The sequence below is a fragment of the Phyllostomus hastatus genome, unplaced genomic scaffold (genome assembly GCF_019186645.2).
Source record: "Phyllostomus hastatus isolate PE091 unplaced genomic scaffold, TTU_PhHast_1.1 phas_contig_86, whole genome shotgun sequence".
Taxonomy (NCBI): Eukaryota; Metazoa; Chordata; class Mammalia; order Chiroptera; family Phyllostomidae; genus Phyllostomus; species Phyllostomus hastatus.
Window position 1 is genome coordinate 41,507,686 of NW_025333977.1, and position 16,237 is coordinate 41,523,922.

Consider the following 16,237-nt stretch of genomic DNA (forward strand, 5'->3'; position numbering starts at 1 on the left):
AAATCCTACCCCCAAACTGTGACAAATGCCCCATGACCATGAACCCCAGCTGTCAGGAAGCTCCAGGAAATAGAGGGAGGCCCTTGGAGCTAATAGCTGTGAAAATGTACTGGCCACACCTGGCAAGAGATCCAGAAGGCACAGGCCCCACCGAGAAAACAGGAAGAGGACATTATGATTTGGAGAAGACCCATAGTGCTCGCTGTGTCCCCACAGGAGGCTCTGACATCCACGTTGTGTGGTTCTGTGGTCTGAAGTGGCCAAGTCCGTCCACCAGAGAGGAGACAGGACACAACCACAGAGCATCTTCTACTGTTCCCTTAAAGTGGAGATGGGAGGATACTGGTGAGGGGGGAAAGCAAGGGAATGTGGTCTGCGCAGCCACATCTTGGGGAGTCACTGCAGTCCCTGCTTTCAGGGATCCTCTAGGCAGCTCCCAACAAACTCGAACATTTCACTCACATACTGACTGTCCCAAAGTTTTCTTTTTCTCTCTTTCTTCTTCTAATGCCCTAGACATCCTAAAAACCTTGCTGGTCCCTGCACCCAGAACAGGAGCATGAGCGTTGCTGGTCATTATATTGACATTGCAACATGACCCTGTGCTGAGCTGCTGAGCTGTGTGCACAGGGCGAGGGCTCAGGTGAGGCCCAGGGAACCTCCTGCACAATCTGTGTCTGGGAATCTGTACGGCCTCTGCCCCTGTGGTGGACAAGGTCAGCCCTCGGGAGGCTGGATGGGACTCCTACAAACTGGGCCCTGGCTTCACAGGTAAGAAATGTGTGTGTCTGCTCCAGAGAGGCATCCTTCCTGCCTCCCGGAACCTACACCAAGAGGGAACGCTTTTCTACCCATATTCCAACATGCTGGCCCTCAAAGTGGAATGCCCTTCCTGGTGGAGGGAGAAGGGGTGTGTGTGTGTGAGGGAAGGGCTCTCAGCCCAGATAAAAGACGACTCGGAGAAAATGAAAGCTCTCTACAAATCTGAATCGCTGCAGGACTTTTGTGGGCCAGAGAATGCACACGTGTTCCATGTGGCTCCAGAGTACAGAAGGGGGGCAATGAGCAGAAGCCACAGGGAAGCCTTCTTCTTTTTTTTTTTACTTAATATTCAGAAAAACATTCCAATGATCTTGTCCAACAATAAAATAATGGGCTGCTTTAGAAGTAAACAAGCTGAGACCTGATAAGTCAGAGATGCTGTAGGGGGAATTCAAACATGAGAAAAAATGCCATCAGATGACTCTCCTGTACCCGAGACTGTGTCATTATAGCAGTAAATCTATGATTTACTGTCTACGAGAATTAGGAAAGACATTTCAGTTCATCCTTCTCATTTTATAATGGAGGAAACCAAGGCAGATAAAGAGGACGTTTCAGTGGATTGAGCGCGGGCTGGGAACCAAAGTGTCGCAGGTTCGATTCCCATCCAGGGCACATGCCTGGGTTGCAGACCATGGACCCCAGCAACCGCACATTGATGTTTCTCTCTCTCTCTCTCTCTCTCTCTCTCTCTTTCTCCCTCCTTTCCCTCTCTAAAAATAAATAAATAAAATATTTTTTTAAAAAAAGAGGACATGACCTGACTCAAGCCATTCCAGCCTGTCTCTCCACCCCTTCATCAGCACTCAGTTGGCAGGATGAGGGATGCTTGTTAACCATCTCAGTCAGAGGACTAGGCGGAGGTGAGACAGGAGGGAGGGGGCAAAGTACAGGTGGTTTCAATGTCCAAGAGCCTAGGACACACTGAGCACCTCCCTGCCTCCCTGGAGACTCCGGGCTGGCTCTGAACAAGGCCTCCAGGCCTCACACCAGGAGGCTGAGACATGTGGGCAACAACAGGCTGCCCTGGCAATAAAGAGCAGAGTGGGATTCTGTGAGTTAATGGGTAGATACTGAAACTCTTCTGAGTCAATGACACCCAGAGTAAATCTTTCCTATTATTTCAGAGGGATGATGAAGGATGGGTGTGGAGAAGAAGAAAGACGTGAGGGATGGAGAGAAGGAAGGAGCGAAGGAAGGAAGGGAGGGAGAGAGGAAGGAATTACACTAATGCTTCCATGTGGTAAGAGAAGTTTTAGTGCAAGTCAAGCTGCAGATATATCAAAAAACATGAAGCCCACACCCTCTAGCAACTGTAAAAACATGCCCTCCCTGGTATAAAAGCTGTGAGTGGCCTGACTGGACACAGTTCACACTAAAACCTACACCACTCCGATTCCCCAGTGATTCACAACCCCAAAAAGCAGCCCGGGAGCAGCCATCCGCAGCTCTCTTTAATTGCACACTCCTCACGGCACCACCAGGGATGTCACCGTGCTGTGAGGAGAAGAAGTGATAAAAACCACTTTGCTGGAGGGACCCCCAGAGGTTGGAGCAGAAAGCCAGCCTTTGCCAAATGTAGATGTGGATGGAGGTGGCAGGGCAGTGTGTATGGGACTCAAATGCCAAGGCCCGAATGTAAGTGCTCTTGAATGCTTTAAGAGACTGTGAAAGAAAGACTGTGATTGTCTTTAGCTTTCAGTTATGTATATGCTGTAAAATCCCCCCATCCCTACCCCATAAAGGCGATTCGGTGACCCCACCTGGGTATGAGGCTGCAAAACCTCTCCAGACCTGCTGTTTTATTATTATCAGGACATAGAGGGCAGGGTCTAGGAAGCATCCTCCTAGGACCTCAAGTGCATAGAGGACAAGCAGGGCACTGAGGCCAAGGACCCGAGTTCTAGTCCTGACCAAATGACCAACTGACCCACTGACCCAGGGAAAATCTCACCTCCCCAAAACTCAGTCTCTTCTGCAAAACGAGGATAAAACAGCCTGCCTTCCTGCTCTGCTGAATTAGTATGAGGAGCAAATGTAAAACCAACCTGCGGACAGGTGAGCACTGCTCAAGCCTGAGGGGCACTTACAACCAGTGGCAGGAGTTGCTGGCAAGGCAGTGGCTTCTAAGGGGCATAAAATGGTGTGAAGTGATGGAGAGGGGACCAGGGCCCTGAGCATCAGAGTGAGCAGCGGGAAGGAAGCATGGTCTGAAGGTACCACCAGTTATGGAAGAAGGGCCACAGACTCTTTTCTAGGGTGCTTAGACCCTCAGCTGCAGGGGCGACCAGCCCTCCAAACTGTTATGCTCTTGAGGGCTTGGCCTGTGGTTCAATGAGAGTAGGTCCCCAACAAACACCCATGGCATTCCTAACAGCTAAGGTGTTAAAGTCACCAAGACAGCTTAGACAATCTCAGATGTGCTAAGTAAACAAGGGCCACCTCCCAAAAAATGCACCCAGGACTCCAGGACTAAAGCCCAGATCATGTTGATTTCCTGCAGTCACCTTTATCTTGAGTAATTCCAGGGCCAGGCCACAGGAGCGGCATCAACAGGGGCGGGGGGTGGGGTCTGGATTTCCATTCCATTCCCTTCCAGGGAGCTGGGAATGCTGGGCTATGCTGCCTTCACTTCTGGCCCCTGCTGGTTTCTCCCAGACAAGGACCCCTTCCAGCTACTGGAAATTCTGCTCACTCCAGACATAGTAAAAGCCCATCCAGGAGGCACAGGGCAACATTTTCCACTGTGTCCAGGGAGGAAAGCCTGCCCTGCAGGCCCTCTGGGGTGCATAGAAGCACACAAGTCAGGCTTTCCAGGTCACAGCTGAAAGGGTGCAGTCCTGGTGAAATTCTCAAGTGTGGCTAATGTGTACCAGAAGCAGCTCTTGGGAATTTTTGAGACCAGCCAAAAATCAATGGTAAAAACAAAGCATTTACACTTTGAGAGGCAACTACCTCGCCTCCACTCCTTTTCCTCGATTCTTTCTATGTGGAATTGTGGCCAAATCCCAGTGGTGAGTTCTCAAAGTTAGTAAATTACAGTCTCTATGTAGTGTTAGCACCACCCATCAGAGAGAGCCTAATCCTATTCAATTACATACAGCTCCTGAGCTGATGGGGACGACCACCAGGAGACATGCAGGGCAGACTTGGTATGATGCTCTTATAGAGACAGGACACTTGTACTCTTCACCTTGAAAGTCCAGTCAAAAACTAATGAGGACCCAACCCTCCCCTCCTGGTTTGAGCAGATGATAGATCCAAACGCACTGCCAACCACAGCAGCATCTGATGCTGAATGAGCCAGCCTCTCACAGTAGCCTTCCCCTGCACCATCCCCTTCCTGCACCCTTTCCCACCCACCCCTCTCTGCTCCGCCCCTGGAGCTGAGGGTGACCTCATATCCTCCGGTGGCCCAGGACAGTCCTGGTTCACACCTGTTGTCCTAGTGTGATTAATAGCATCCCCACTTCACTCTCAAACATATTCTAATTTAAAAAAATCAGTTAATACTCAAATTAAATGGTCACCCCACCCATACTGTACATCCTTCCGGGACTATTTCTCACGATGTTTATCTTTAATTACTCCAGGTGGGCAGACCTGAAAAATGGAGTCTCAAATGGTAGGGTCTAATTCAGACTGCATATATCTTCTCCTCCTCCCATTCTTTCCTTTAAATCTTATCCCCCATTTTGTTCCAGAGGGGATTCACCTTGGCTAGCAAAGAAGCCGAAGGGCATCCTATAAAGAACCATAAGCTAGCTACAGGTGTACCGCATGCTTGGCCCCATGTTTTCTATTAGTCACCTGGACAAAAAAAGGACATCCAGTTAGCTGTACAGAAGGAGAAACTAATTAATCATCCAGGACAAGTACAAGTATTTGTGACTTGAAGACCAAGGAGAGAGGGGCCGTCAAAGAGACCACTGTGTTTCATTAGTGACGTCCTCAGACTGGGCCTGAGCAGACAGACAGTGAGGCTCAGGGGCTGGGGTCTCCGTGGGTCCCGTGCTGCACCAACTTGTGTTTGAGATAACACTGCGCAGACAGGACGGTGAAATGAGAAGCGGTTAACATGCAACTGCCACGTCTCTCCTAGACCTCTCCCTTGTCCTTCCCTCTTCCCCTTGGCATCTCTCCCTCTTTCCCTCCCTGTCTAGACCCTCCATCTCCCCAAAGCGTCTTCAGACACTGGGAGCAGTTAAGAAGTTCTCATACCCATTCACGTTAAGGTATTGTGGTTGCCAGCTCTGATAAACGGTAAGTCTGGGGATCTTTTTATTTTCTTCCAAAATTATATTTCTGGGCAAGGATTACATTTGGCCTTAACATGTTGTTATTAGGTAAGTCTGAGGTTAATTAGAAAAACATCTGATGGAATTCTAAGTTACCAGTACAAATCAACTATTTTAATTAATGAAGAAAAACATTGGAAAAAAACAAAGTTGCAGCATCCAAAAACTGTCCCCATCAGTATCCGAGGACCAATGAAGTGAAGTCTTCAAAAGGTCCAGGCCGACGGGTGGAAGCATTTGGTTTGTTTTTTTGCGTCAATGAACTTTTAAACCCCAAATTTCAACCTGACAGTTCTCGAGCTGAAACTGGTGCACCATTGTGTTTTGTTTGGCCAGCAGACTGTTGCCTTTAATTGTCAATATTTAAAAATCAGGAGCTTTTACATTAACAACACAGGTTTCTGGCTTCTCCTGGGGCGGGGAATGAGAAAAATCTGGCAACTCGGGGGCTCACGTTCTTACAAAATAAAACCGTTAAGACTCGGCAATCAGGAACCAGGACATAGATGGGTTTTCAATCAATTACTTTCCTTTCTTTTCTTTCACAATCCATTTTTAAATTCTCAAAAATCTTGTATTATTTCCCAGAGGTATTTACTTGAAATTAAACTGCTACGGGCTATATCCTGAGGTGCTGAATCACAGGTGGCCCCTTTTTGTGCCTGTTACAATACGTTACGTTCACTGGGTCACCTCTCTCCTTTTGAAAGCCTAACTGGATGTTCTTTCATTTAACAGTTTTTTACAGAACTACCCACATCTATCTGATCTTGAATGTGATACAGCGTGTGTGGACTGGGGTTTGGGGCTCCTCTGGTCTGGTCTGTGCAGGTGGCTGTAGCTAATCACATGCAATCCAGATATTTTATTCCAACCACAAATCTTTCCCAGACTATGGCAGGCCACTTCAAGTCTTCTCTGTACCATCAAGGCCTCAGAGTCTCTCCATACTGCTTTTATACAAAAGGAGTATGTATGATGCCTTTCACCTTTGACAGCAGCTGAAACGATGTGAGGTGTGATCAACCAGGTGGCCTGGAAGAGCAAGGTCACATCATGCTCTTCCCAAACACTGTTGATATCTGGGTAGGAAGGAACAGGCAGAGGAAACGGGGGTGCTTCTCCTCTGTTTTAGTTATTCCATCTAAACAATATGATTCATTGTTATGTCTTTACCTTGCCTAGACACTATCTTCCAGACTCTTGAAAAGCTAAATGTTTACTACAGAGCCAAGTAGACAACTAAAATTATAGTGCCTTCTTTATAGTCCCAAGTTCATGGTTCTTGAGTTCACCGAGATTAAGAGGTCCTACACAGTTAGAGAAAGGGTTTCCTTGCTCATACTCAGGGAAGACACTGGTTTGATTTTATTAAGGAAGACATTGTTTCCTTCCAGGGCCAAGTGGATGATGTGGAACCGGTGAAGTAGCCAAATGCATTGGCACGTCAATCCACAATAACTGACAGTAATGAGGCCCCATGAGCATCTCTATGACTTCACATTTCTGGAAGTCCATCAGGACCAGCCAGCCTCATAATGAGTGCTGTCTACAGAGGCAGGGACATAGCAAATGTCCAGGTGCATTATTACATACTAAGCAATTCTGGATCCCAAATAAAAAGCTCAGAAAGTCAAGTCTGCCACCCCTAAACAGAAGATTACAAGGGTTCTCTATGATCACCATCAATGGCTCATTTAAAGAAGTCACCCAAAGCAGTAGTAAGAGGTAATGTGTTTATTTCCAAGTCAAGTCCAGTTTAAAAGATTGATATTTCTGCTGCTAACCTGGAAGTGGAGGGCCTGGGGCTTGCATATCCATTTCGCTTTATAACCTGCAGAAATACAGTCACATGGCTGAAATGTGTACTTGAGATGGCCATGGAGCTACGTTTAAATTCCCCTCACATGGCACTGGTCATGCTTAACTCAGTCCTTCCCACACACTGTCACAGAAAATCCCTTTTGCACATATGCCTCTGTGATTCAACTATGCTATTCTGGTTTTTCCCCAGGTAGATGCTTATAGATAAGTCTTTTTTGCTCCCCAGATTGTAAATGAGGCTCTGCCAATATGATGTTTATTTAGCAAAAGAAACAAGGTACAGTAATGCAGAACAGGGCTGTCCTCCCAGGCACGCCATCCGTGGTTGTGTCTCAGTGGGAGCACACACCCAGGCCCACCACTCAGTGGAGCAATCTGGGGAGGTGGTCCCACCAGCAAGGCTGCAGGCTTCCAGGGACAGGGTCCAGTTTCTGTCCACTGCTCAGCCAGGCCCATGGCAAATACCCATGGTGTGAGTTTTCTACGCAGGCACAGAGCCAAGCCCTCCTAAGTACATTTCCTAAAGGCGATGTCTGTACAGTGAATCCCACCACCCTTCCGAAAAACCTTTCAAAGGAAAGACAGAAGCATGGCTCACACACCTCTTAGAGTTCTGAAGGCAGGATATGAAACAGGATGACGTGGGCCACACGGTGAGGTTTACAGTTCCTATGGCGAGTGTCACTGTGGCTCACACAGAGGAAATCTCCAACTGGCAATACGGACTTAGTGTGTTTACATCTTCATGTCCGTGTCGTTACTGAATTTTACCTGCCCCATCTCCCTCATTCTTTCTTCTACGTCATAATTTCTCAAAGCACCGAATCCTGCAGTTCACACAAGATGAGCACAGTGAAAACTGAGAATAACAATGTTTCCTACAGATTGTTTTAAAAATATGTGAAAGCCATTTCTGTAAAAATGCCAGTGACGAGCCGTTTGATCAACATGCTCTTGAGGAAGGACCCTCTGCTTCAGCATATGTTCCTTCGTGTATTCAACAAACATCTACTACGTTCCTGGCACACCTGGTCCACTCATCCACCTCCTCACTCACTCTTTCAAAAGACATCTGCACCAGGTACCATGCCATGGGCCTTTTGTTGTTGACTCAGTAGAGCCAATGCACTCATACTGTGCAGGAAGACAAAAGAACTGAAATGAGCAGTGTTTTCAGAGGATGGAAGCTCCCGATGTATCTGCCAGGACCTTGGCTCGGCCCGACCCTCTGTCTCCAGCAGCCTCCCTGGTTCCCTGGCATTCTGCTGGCATCAGGGTATTCACAACCATCGGATGGGGAACAATTACATTAACACAAACACAATTCCATTTGGGTTCTTCTACACACAGCTTTTTCCTTTTAAAACACATTTTCCCAATGGTGTCATTAAAAAATAACAATCTCATAGAAGATATTTTTCTCTCTACCTCAGGGCAGGTATTTCTCTCCTCCTTTATTAGCCATTCCTGTAGGGGCTCTCTCTCTGCCTCCAGGTCACACAGGCTGAGCAAACACAGTTAGCCCAGGCTTCCGACTCCCAGGAAGCAGAGGAATACCGGGCTTCTTGATAAAGAAGTCACTGTTTTAAAAAGTGACAGGCTTTTCTCTCTTCTATTCAGATTTAACTCTAATAGAAACTGACAGGTTCAATCTTGGTTAATTAAAAAAAAAAACAAGTAACAAATGCCAAGAAATTCACCCTCAGTGTCAGAGGGAAGAAGAGAATCTGCTCTTTTCATCTTCAAGTCCTGCCTCCACTCATCCTGACATGATGGCGGTGGTCGGGTTCTTACAAAGCAGAGCTTCGTGCCTAGTGAGCAACAGATCCGAGTTTGTACTGTGGCCGTCAAGCCTGCCAGACATGACTGTTAGAGCAACATCCTGACAGGAGCCAGTCTGGGGAGAGACGGAAAGTGCTGGCTGGTTCGACAGCAGCACCGTGTCTGTCTGTTTTCCGTCCTCAGGCGAACTGGTAGCAGCCTGAGGAACTGGAAGACGAAATGACACTGAGTTCACACAACACTCCTCAGCTCCAAATCCAGCAATGGTAGATAGGGTTTAAAAAAAACAGAATAAAAATGACAATTACAGATGGAATGATATTCTGTCTGGAACTTGCTTACAAATAATGGAGGGGAAGTGGGTGGAGCAGAGATGAAATGAGATTGGCCAAGGGCTGTTGAAGCTCCAAGAACATTATAATATTGAAGCACCCACATACCTTACTCTGTTGCAAAGTTTCCATAGTAAAAAGTAAGGAAAAAAGTTACGTTAGAGACTAGCAATGTTTGATCAACGAATATAGTTGAATACTGAGTTAACTGCAAGGATGGGTAAGACATACTGTTAGGTGAACAAAGGGAGATGTACAAGGGTATATAACATGAATTCATTTACACACACACACACACAACATATACTGATAATTCTGCAGAAAGTTTCTGGAAAAGTAAAAATCCTGACAAACTTTTAAAATTTTTAATGAGAATGTGCTACTTTTTATAACCACGTTTGTATAATAATTTTTTTTTAATTCAAGGGGTGCAGCAGGGGGAAAGGACATAATAGGGTTCAAACTGAGATAAACATCTCCATGGACCAGATAGAACGCCAACCACACTGGTGATCAGGGCTAGTGCCATGGCCAGAAGCAGGCAGAGTGGCCAGAAGCTTGCCCTCTGCAGGGTGCCAGGGACGGAGATAGCCCATCCCCCAGGGGAAGAAGAAGCAGGCTCTGGTGTGAAATCAGAGAATAGGATGCCTGCCTCAGACACTGTTTGTCCTTCTGTGTCTCTCGCTGCCCCTCCTCTCTCCTTCCTCCTCTGCTGTGACTATACTGCAATCTTCTCTTTGCACATCTTCCCCTCTCTGAGCGCTGGGTTTCTAACAGAGGATGTTAAAACTCCTGGCCAGAATTGTGGACCACTTGTTTTCTCCTGGTAATACTGGCAGTGTGTGTTTCGCAGATACCTTACATTGCTTAGGATATGTAGTAAAGGTATAAAAACCAGCCTGCACAGATACTAAATTCATGATGATAGTTTCCTCAGGGGAGCGAGCCGAGGAGGGAGACACAGCACCAACACCCCGGCTGCAAGGAGTCCAAGAAATAAAGTGTCCAGGTTTTTTGCCCTCCAGAAAGGGAGGAGGAAGGCTCACATGTCCAGGAATTCCTGAAGGGAGTTCAGATGCTGAGAAGCCAAAATATTAGCACTGATTATCCTAAGTTATCAGTAGCTCCAATTTTACACACAGGGAAACTGAAGCTCTTAGGTTAAAAAGTGACTTTCCTATAGTCACAGAACTGATAAGTCGCTGAGCTGGGACTGGATAAAATTGCCACCAACACCAGAGAGCCCTGCTCTGTGCCAGGCACTGTAAGTGCATTGCCTAAATGAGTCCTCCGATCACCTGTGCCATACGTAGTTACACAGTGCTGTAACCTCCGCTTCTCGGCTAAAGAAACTGAAGTTCAGAGAGATCAGGAGACTTGCCCAAGGTCACGAAGCTGTGAGTGGCAGAGGTGGCATCCATCCACCCTCCTCCAACCTCTGTGGTAGACCTCACTTCCTCCCTAGTTCCCCTGGGAGCCCCCAGAATGGACAGGGCACCCTGCAGATAAGCCAGACATTTTCATTCCAAGGATCTGGAAGGAAGCTAGGCTGGCACAAACGCTGCCAATAAAAACCATGTGACCTAAAAGGTGAAAGAGTAGACACTATTAAAATACCTAACACAAAAGCAAATTCCTGCCTAGTGGTGTGTTATCAACAGCTGACAGGATTAGCCTGCTGCTTCCCCCCCAGGACGGGTTTGAGCGCAGACCAGCACACAGCTGGCCTGGGGAGCCGAGACAGACTGAACGGGAAGCCCATGGCCCCCACCCACAAAGCTCCCATTCTGCAGCTCCTCAGGTGGCCAGCTCTGAGACAGAGTGACCAGAACCAAGGGCTGTGACCCCAGCTCCTCAACACACACACATTCTCTCGCGCGATTACACACATATACACACACACTCACATACACAGGGTGTGGCACAAGTAACGCCTCTTTTTTATTACAAAACTTTTTATTAAAAAATCATAAGCATGTAATTCTGTAACATAACAATATCACACTCAAGCACACCATATGACATTTTAGGTGAAATTTCAAATTAAAACTATAAATTATCATACCCATATTATTACCCTGCCAACCATACTCAAGCAGGTGTTACTTCTGCTAAACCCTATATATTCCCTCTCTCTCCCCCACCCTTCCCCTAGAACCCCACTCCCTCCCTCGCAAACCCTGCTTCAGCAGGAGCCCTGTGGCCTGAATCTAAGCCAGTGCCAGGCTTCCTAGCCCCAGTGGCCGCCCCCAAGACCACAGGCTGGCCTCCTGCTCCTGCGCAGTGGTGGACCTCAGACCTGTTATCTCTCGGAGACTTCGAGGGCTGCCTCCCACTCCTCGCTCTGTGCCCCTCACGAGCTCCACTTCCGCGCCCTTCGTTCCTCCTTACTCAAGGGTCTTGTAGGAAAGCCATGTCACTGGCTTCGCTGGGAAGAGAAGACTTTAACTCTTGCATAAGGGCTGGGCTGTCAGATTTAGCAAAATCAAAAACAGACCACCCAGTTACATTTAAATTTCATTTAAACAACAAAGGATTGTTTCATACAAGTATGTTCCCATGCACGATTTTGGACCTACTTATACAAAACAACTTTTATTGTTTTCTGAAATGCAGTTGAACTCGGTGTCCTGTATTTTAACTGGTAAGCCTGTATGGTCGGCAGAGGTGTAGAACAGGAGGTTTCCAGAAGAACAAAGCAAGGTGGAGGGTCGGAGGAGACACAAAAAGGAATTGTGAGGATTAGGGGAGGGAGTGAGGAAAGACTCCTCACTAAGGGTCTCTTTTACGCCAGAAGCTTTCATTGTGCTATTACATTTGAGTTTTCTAGTGATTCTGTGCACTGCATATATTTATCCCCACTCACAGATTAAAAAACAGAGGGTCAGAGAATCAAGTGACTTGCAAAGCATCACATGGGTAACTCATGAAAGGCAGGACTATAATCCACAGTTTCTGCGTACAACCTGAGTGCTGTTTCTTCTACATAGAGCTGCTTTACTCTGTAATTTTTATAGGCTGTATATAAAGAGGGTCCGACAGCTTTCTTTAGTCTTCTAATACATTCGTAAGGAAGCAGATTCAAAACGGCACCCGGACTAGCACACATCTGCAAAACACAGCTGTCTGTTCACAGAGACCATGCTAGTCACTAGGCCACATTACCCCACCAACTGTATCACCAGTGAGGACCTGTTTGTGACCTACTTCCCTGACACGAGAAAGAGAAGAAGTTGAGAAAGGAAGGGCAATGTTTCATCCAAAATGACCAATTTTCAGATGAGAAAGGTCACAGGATATTTTACTCAACAGAATCTTAACCAGGATCCAAGAAGAAAAGGTTCCTCTATCACTACTCTAGCATCCCATGAGCCATCATTTTCCAGAAACACACAGTCAATTTGGTGCATATTTGGCAAAAAAAAAAAAAAAAAAAAGAGTAAAGAAAGCTGCTTGTCAAACGGACAGGGGGAAATACTTTCTCCCCCCAGCCCCCCTACAAGTTTGTAACATTAATGGCACACAATAGAGGGGAAACAGCCATAAAAATGACTTAATATGTGCCCTTTGGAAGTCAAGTAACTGTCAGACAAGTGACTATAAAAATAACACCACTGAGGAGATCCAAATTTATTTCTGCTTGGTGAATTTCCAGCTCGAAATGAGCTCAGTTAATCTGTCCAAGTTTTGCTTTCATGCTGTTTTGTTTTGTTTCTAAATTTTCCTTTCTTTTCATAGATGCTAGCAGATTCCCCTTAGGATAGGAAAAAAAAAACTTGCCCACCTCGCACGCCATCAGTTAGGGAGACCGCATAGCTGTCAGACAGCTGCCAGTTCCTCAAGGACAGCCTAGGGAGCGGCCAGCGCCTGCGGAGGTGGGCAGACGGCCGCGCAGGGGGTTTCCCACAAGTCCAAGAGACAGGCTGCGGCTCACGAGAAGGGCCCAGCTCGGTCTGTCCTTGCTTGGGTTCTGTTCACGTACTCCTTTCCATGCCCCCCTTTCTTCTCCCACCCCCTCCCCACAAATACACACGGGCTTCAAGGTGGCAGACGACTTAACACTTGGTCTTTCAGGTCACAGAGGAGTCTCCAGTTTTCTTTCGGAAGATGGCAAAAAGCCACACTCCATTCCCTGTCTGCCCCAGTCCTCACCAAACCATTCCCAGGACCAGAATATTCCATGGCCACTACCCAGAGGCAGGATGGTGCAGACCACTTCGGGCAGTCACTTGGAGACCTAACTAGGGGCCTTTAGAAACACTGCAGCTGCGGGAGGTCGGGGGGGGGGAGGATGGAAAGATGGAAGCACGTATACGTAAAGGGGGTTTTCATGTCTGTTGGTTCTGGGTGTGCAGGCCTAGCAGACTGCGCTCTTGGATTCCATGCAGCCCTGCAGCGGAAGGCGCATCTTTCTCATTGCTCATCATGATAACTAAAGACTGAAGGTGAGAAAAACTCAGTTTCATTTTGGATCTAAAATGTTTCAGAGACTGCTTTTGAAAAGGCCAGATGATTGAATCAATTTAATTTTCACAGTTTATAAGATCCCAGATCTACAGAAAACATAAATTCTGGCCAATTTAAATTGTGTGTGATGAGGTTTACATTTATGTTACATAAGAAGATTTCAAACCAGGGCTTGAAGGCATCATGACTCTAACTGCAAATGAATAATTTGCCTGGTTTAACTATTCCAGGGACACTGGACCCTACAGAGCAGTGAGAAGCTCATCAGCAGACAAGCAACTTCAGGACAGAGGAACGACAATGAGAAAATGGTGAGCATCGGGAGAGCTGGGACCCCCATCGCCAGAGCTGGGAGAGGCAGTGTGGAGCACACCTGTTCCCACTCTCAGGGAGGGGAGTCAGGGTCTCGGGCCTGGTGGCAGAGCTGGGACCAGCACAGAGGACTTTGGACTCCCAGTTCAGTGTTCCTTCCATCACCTCCTGCCAAGAAATCAAGAATCTCAGACATAAGATCCACCTTGTATGAAGTAAGGGAATGAGACAGGGAGGCTGCTGTGAGGTCAACGGCCAGTGTTTGCCCAAACCCCCTCCTGTCCACTCCCCAGAGGGGAGTAAGAGGCTCTACTTTATGACTCTGGAGCAACTTGTGAGAGAGTTTTGTCCAGGAGATCAGCCCACAAGGTCCAGGAGTTATCGGCTAGTTCAGAGGCCTTGCAGGAATTTCCTGTTATGTGATCTGGGTCTTGCAAATAGCCACAGCCAAGTTGAGGCTGTCGCCCCCTCCCCGCCCGCCCCCCCCCCCACCCCCCAGGAGAAATGCCTGCTGCTCTTGAGTCACTAGTTGCCGGTGCCCTGCAGTGCTCCGAAGACTGGGCCTAGCTCCAAGAATGTCCGAAGGGAGCCAGCATGAGGGTCTGCACTGAGAACAAAGAGCAGGCCAGCCCAGGGGACAGTGAAATCCCAGCTCCAGGCAGCTGGGCCCTGGGTCAGCTATGGCTCTGCCCAGAGAGAGAACAGACAGCAACATGGAACTCTCTGGACCCAGAGCCATAGGCTTTCTTGTTAATGAAAACCTATAGGTCCTTCCAACTTTCTTTGTTTCCAACTGTAAGACATACACTAACACAAGAGCATGTGTGCAAACATAGGCACAGCTACCCAGGTAGGGAACTAAAGCATTGCGGCACTCCAGGGGCAAGCCCCAGCCTTGCCCCTCCCCATCACTCTCCCATCCTGTCCAGAAGTAACCATCATTCTGGCTTTTGGGAATCATCATTTCCTGGTTGTCCTTAGAATACTTAGTACGTGTGTATGCATCTCTAAAGATTACAGTTTAGTTTTTGCCTCTCCGTGCACTATTAACTGTAGGTGTTCGCTCACTTTTGTTTTATATATTTAGTATTCAATTGCATGGATATACTCTATTTATTCATTCTGCTGTCTATGGACATTTCAATTGTTTTCAGTTTTTGGCAATGACCAACAACACTGCAGTGAATGTCCTTGAACATATCCCTTGGTTCTCGGGTGCTGGAGTGTCTCTTACGATGCACAGTTGGCAATAAAACACTGCATTGCCCAGAGTGCGCTTCTTCACCTCAACTAGGTAATGCCAATGTGTGTTCCCAAGTTGTGCTGCCTTTCCTCTTACGAAACACTGATAAACCCACCCTGCTCATAAGAGGAGCGGTCACCGGTGACTCAGAGGCCAAGAAAGCCTAGTTCATCGCCAGACTGGCAAGTTAAAGCTAGATCCTCATGCCTCCTCTGTAAGACAAAGCCCAAGATTTTAAAATTCTGAGCTTAACCAGATCTGACAACCAACATAGCTGAGCGTTCCACAAGAAAAATGTCACAAACTCCCTGAAAAGCATGAGATGTCATCTCCAGCTTCGGCGCAAACCCACCTGTCCATACTATTAGCTGTAAATAGAAGACATTAAGTGCAGAAAGATTCCATGCTGATAAATCCCAGTCGGCCATGAGCAGCAGGAGAGAGGGGAGCAAGGGGTGGGGAGGGGTCCTGGAAGCCCACCGACAGCTGCCACCTACCTGTATACCGGCTGCATCTCTCTTGCGATGCCAATGATGGCGCCGGGCAGGAAATTGTCAAACTCCTCAAACAATTCCCGGATGTTGGTCTTGTACTTTAGGTCTAGGTCCAGCTGAATTATCCGCAGGATCTCTGGAGGAAAGAAAAAGACAATAATAAGATACAGACACACATCCTGGGAGGCTCAGCTATTTATAGAGAATGAAGTGAAAGGTGCCGAAAGGGCACTGCATTATTTCTGTCACTGAAGACGCAAAGTTGCTGCTGGCAACCAAGGCCCTTCCTTTGCCAGCCACCCCCTCCCCCCCACAGCACACACACACACAAGACTAGATGTCTCCACAAACAAATGTCCTGTACCTTTCCTACCAATTGCAGCGCACTTTTTATTTAAATCCAGGCGACCATATGCCCCAGTTTAGGCCTACTGTCCTGGTGTAATTGTCAACAGCACACCATTCCATTCTCAAAAGTATCTGACACATTCTATGGACACCCTACTTAAAACTGAAAGCCTACAGGCATTGTTCTTTGCGGCACAGGTGGTGTATGACCCACAGGAGAGGGGTAAAAGCCATTATTGTCCTAAGCTCCATTAGTACCTTCTGGAAACCTAAACACATGTCAAGCTAGACAAACTGAGTCTCACAATTACCTGG

At 47.3% G+C, this 16,237-nt stretch overlaps 1 protein-coding gene across 1 annotated transcript in view; it reads right to left on the reverse strand.

The window, feature by feature from the left end:
* Nucleotides 1–16,237, reverse strand: part of XXYLT1 (xyloside xylosyltransferase 1) — a 167,091-nt gene that overhangs the window by 52,610 nt on the left and 98,244 nt on the right. Inside the window, exon 3 of the mRNA XM_045851728.1 lies at nt 15,578–15,710. Within this exon, the coding sequence (XP_045707684.1) occupies nt 15,578–15,710 (133 nt within the window). The remainder of the gene's footprint in view (nt 1–15,577; nt 15,711–16,237) is intronic.